The sequence below is a fragment of the Rhinopithecus bieti genome, unplaced genomic scaffold (genome assembly GCF_001698545.2).
Source record: "Rhinopithecus bieti isolate Rb0 unplaced genomic scaffold, ASM169854v2 scaffold_12070, whole genome shotgun sequence".
NCBI classification, from domain to species: Eukaryota; Metazoa; Chordata; class Mammalia; order Primates; family Cercopithecidae; genus Rhinopithecus; species Rhinopithecus bieti.
In genome coordinates, this window is record NW_016807449.1 from 1,635,964 (window position 1) to 1,640,367 (window position 4,404).

The following is a 4,404-nucleotide window of genomic DNA, read 5'->3' on the forward strand; positions in this document are numbered from 1 at the left end:
AGCTCTTCCTTTTTTTTTTTTTTTTTTTTTTTTTCTTTTTAAGGCGCAGAGCCTCACTGTCGCCCTGGCTGGAGTGCAGTGGCGCCATCACAGCTCACTGCAGCCTCGACCTCCAGGGCTCCAGCAATCCTGCCGCCTCAGCCTCCCAAGTAGCTGGAACCACAGGCCTGTGCCACCACACCTGGCTAATTTTCTATTTTTTAATTTTTTGTAGAGACGGGGTCTCATTATATTGCCCAGGCTGGTCTCAAACTCCTGGCCTGGATAAATCCTCCTGCCTCAGCCTCCCAAAGTGCTGGGATTACAGGTGTGAGCCGCTGCACCTGATCGTAATCCAAGACACTCTTTTTTTTTTTTTTTTTTTAAGACAGTCTGGCCCTGTCTTCCAGGCTGGAGTGCAGTGCCACAATCTCTGCTCACTGCAGCTTCCGCCTGCCGGGTTCAAGCGATTTTCCTGCCTCAGCCTCCCAAGTAGCTGGGATTACAGGCACCCACCACCATGCCCGGCTAATTTTTATATTTTTAGTAGAGACGGGGTTTCACCATGTTGGCCAGGCTGTTCTCAAACTTCTGACCTCAAGTGATCTGCCCGCCTCGGCCTCCCAAAAGTGCTGGAATTATAGGCATGAGCCACCGTGCCAGCCAAACCAAGATACTCTTAACAGGCAGGCTATTCCAAGGACATAGAGATTACCTTCTGTGAGCCAGGCAAGAGCGAAATTTGTGTGTGTGTGGGGGGGGGGGGGGGAATGTGCAGGGTTGGGACAACCCAGGCCTGCTCCGTTAATCCTTTATTGCCCAATAAAATATGTCAAATGGAGGGAAATACTAAGGAGGAAAAAAACAAAGCAAGGACCACGGAATAGCAAGTGCTGTGAGTAGGGGTGGGGATTGCGGCTTAAAGTAGGGCATCCAAGAAAGATGTCCCTGGAAAGGGAGCATGTGAGAAAAGACCTGAAGGGGAGAGGGAAGCAGCCATGACAGGGTCTGGGGGCAGAAGGGTGCAGGCAGAAAGAACAGCTGGTGGACTCTCTGAGATGGGACTATGTTTGGCATATTCACAGAACATCCAAGAAGGCCAGAGTGGAGTGAGAAGGCGACATTGTCTCTGTGGAAGATGAGATCTTAGAGTTAAGGGGAGGGAATGGGTGTTTTGAATATTGAACAAACAGGATTTGTTGCCAGTCATGCTGACAAATTGCACTATAAGAAAAAGAAAGGCGTCGGCCGGGCGCGGTGGCTCACGCCTGTAATCCCAGCACTTTGGGAGGCCAAGGCGGACGGATCATGAGCAGGAGATTGAGACCATCCTGGCGAACATGGTGAAACCCGGTCTCTACTAAAAATACAAAAAATTAGCGGGGCGTGGTGGCGGGCACCTGTAGTCCCAGCTACTAGTGAGGCTGAGGCAGGAGAATGGTGGGAACCTGGGAGGCGGAGCTTGCAGTGAGCCGAGATCAGGCCACTGTACTCCAGCCTGGGCAACAGAGCGAGACTCCATCTCAAAAAAAAAAAGAAAAAGAAAGGCGTCAGCCTGGCGTGGTGGCTCAGGCCTATAATCCCAGCACTTTGAGAGGCTGAGACAGGTGGATCACCTGAGGTCGGGAGTTCGAGACCAGCCTGACCAAAATAGAGAAACACCATCTCTACTAAAAATACAAAATTAGCCGGCTGTGGTAGCACATTCCTGTAATCCCAGCTACTCAGGAGGTTGAGACAGAAGAATCTCTTGAACCCGGGAGGCAGAGGTTGTGGTGAGCTGAGATCGCCCCATTGCANTATTAATATATCATATATTAATTTCACATTTGCTATATCTCCATGTATACTATTATAATGTCTTTTAGTTGAATCTCTATGATTAAATTGATATTTAATTCATCTACATATATAGAGAGATACAGGGAATGCAAAATGTGAAGTCATATCTGAGTGTTTATTGGATCATTCTTTTTTATTTTTTTTGAGACAGAGTCTCGCTCTGTCACCCAGGCTGGAGTGCAGTGGCCGGATCTCAGCTCACTGCAAGCTCCGCCTCCCGGGTTCACACCATTCTCCTGCCTCAGCCTCCCGGGTAGCTGGGACTACAGGCACCGCCACCTTGCCAGGCTAGTTTTTTGTAGTTTTTTTAGTAGAGACGGGGTTTCACCGTGTTAGCCAGGATGGTCTCGATCTCCTGACCTCGTGATCCGCCGTCTTGGCCTCCCAAAGTGCTGGGATTACAGGCTTGAGCCACCGCACCCGGCCTATTGGATCATTCTTGCAACTGTTCTCTAGATTTTAAAATTTTCAAGATGAAAATTTCAGGGAAAAATGAAGTGCCCTTCCCTCAGCATACCCTCCCTTGTGGATTCATTGATTTGCTAAGTATCTATTGAGCACCTAGTACCTGCTAGGCACTGGACTACAGCAGGGAACCAGACCCCACCTCCTGGCCTCAAGGAACTCTCTTAACCATATCAGGCTATTTGCTTCCCAGCAGGTAATGCAGTTTGTGACTATTTCAGTTACTCGTCTGTGTACCAGATTTTACGTTTCTCTTCCTCCCACTCCCTCCCACCCCTGCGAGCCTGAACTCCATGAGCAGAGATTGTGTTCATCTTATGTCAATCTCTGGCACCTGGCACATAGTAGCTGCTCAATAAATATTTGTTGAGTTAATGAATTTAAGTACTGCAAGGGCAAGAACCTCTTGTTTTTCTCATTTCTAGCTCTGGGGGCCTTCAACAGCACCTGGCACATAATCGGTGTTCAATAAATATGTGTTGCATGTAGGTTGGATGCAGTGGCCTGTAATCCCAGCACTTTGGGAGGCTGAGGTGGGTGAATCACTTGAGGTCAGGAGTTCCAGACCAGCCTGACCGACAAGGTGAAACCCCGTTTCTACTGAAAATACTAAAATTAGCTGGGTGTGGTGGCGCATGCCTGGAATCCCAGCTACACGGGAGGCTGAGGTAGGAGAATCTCTTGAACCTGGGAGGCAGAGGTTGCAGTGAGCTGAGATTGCACCACTGAGCTCCAGCCTGTGACACAGAGCGAGACTCCATCTCTCTCTCTCTCTCTCTCTCTATATATATATATATGCATATGCATACATAAATTATACGAGTGTGGTGGCACGGTAATCCCAGCTACTTGGTAGGCAGAGGCACAAAAATAGGTTGAACCTGGGAGGTAGAACTTGCCATGACCCAGGATCGCACCACTGCACTCCAGCCTGGGCGACAGAGCAAGACTCTGTCTCAAAACAAACAAACAAACAATATGTGGGCCGGGCGCAGTGGCTCATGCCTATAATTCTAGCACTTTGGGAGGCCGAGGCGGGCAGATCGCCTGAGGTCAGGAGTTCGAGACCAGCCTGGCCAACATGATGAAACCCGTCTCTACTAAAAATAAAAAATTAGCTGGACCTGGTGGCCCCTGCCTGTAGTCCCACCTACTTGGGAGGCTGAGGTAGGAGAATCGCTTGAACCTGGGAGGCGGAGGTTGCAGTTAACCGAGATCACACCACTGCACTCCAGCCTGGGTGACAGAGTGCGACTCCGTCTCGGGAATATATAAATAAATAAAATAAAACAACATGTGTTGAATGAATAAATTTAAGAGGAATGAGTAAGTTCCAAGAGGGGTAGAGCAGAGGCTTTCTGTTTTTTCTTGACTCTCTAGGTTCTAGAACCATGCCTGGCACACAGTAAGTGCTCAGCAAACACGGACCTGTAACACCCTGATGCTCCCTGGGCCTCCTGACCGCGCCCTGGACTGGGAGGCGGGGCCGGCCGGGCCCTCTCTGTGACGTCACAAAGGCCCCGCTATGCCTCTGGCCTTGACCCTTCTGCTGCTCTCGGGCCTGGGCGCCCCCGGAGGCTGGGGCTGCCTGCAGTGCGACCCCTCGGTGCTGGAGGCCCTGAGTCACCTGCGCTCCGCCCTCATCCCCAGTCGCTTCCAGTTGGAGCAGCTGCAGGCCCGCGCCGGGGCCGTGCTGATGGGCATGGAGGGGCCTTTCTTCCAGGACTACGCGCTGAACGCGTTTGTGGGGAGAGTGGGTGCGTGCTGGAAGTTGGGCAGCTGGGCTGGGCGAGGGATGCCGGAGACTACGCCCCCAAGAGGGGTCGGGGCCAGGCCTGGAGGGGGCGAGGTCACTTGACTCTCTGGGGGGCCCACTGGAGTGTCCTCTCCCTTCTCCCCCAGAGACAGATCAACTGGACCTTGTGGCGTCCTTTGTCAAGAACCAAACGCAGCACTTAATGGATAACTCTCTGAAAGGTAGGAGAGCCGAGGGAACGCCTGCTCCAGCATCCCTCTCCTTTCGGCCGGTCTGCACCACTTCCCTTGAATATAAAAATAAGAGGAAACACGCATGTAATGTAGCCTTGCTTTTTTTTTTTTTTTTTTTTTTTTTTTTTT

General features: G+C 50.9%; 1 protein-coding gene across 3 annotated transcripts in view; it reads left to right on the forward strand.

Annotated features, from left to right (window-relative positions):
- The first annotated feature begins 3,725 nt into the window (after positions 1–3,725).
- IZUMO2 (IZUMO family member 2) overlaps positions 3,726–4,404 on the forward strand; it is a 13,020-nt gene continuing 12,341 nt past the window's right edge. For 2 of the 3 annotated variants that reach the window (XM_017882253.1, XM_017882254.1), the window contains exons 1-2: positions 3,811–4,043; positions 4,189–4,263. In XM_017882253.1, the coding sequence (XP_017737742.1) occupies positions 3,812–4,043; positions 4,189–4,263 (307 nt within the window). In that variant the 5' untranslated portion in view covers position 3,811. Of the gene's footprint in view, positions 4,044–4,188; positions 4,264–4,404 lie in introns of all 3 variants that reach the window. The other variant, XM_017882252.1, reaches the window with a different exon arrangement.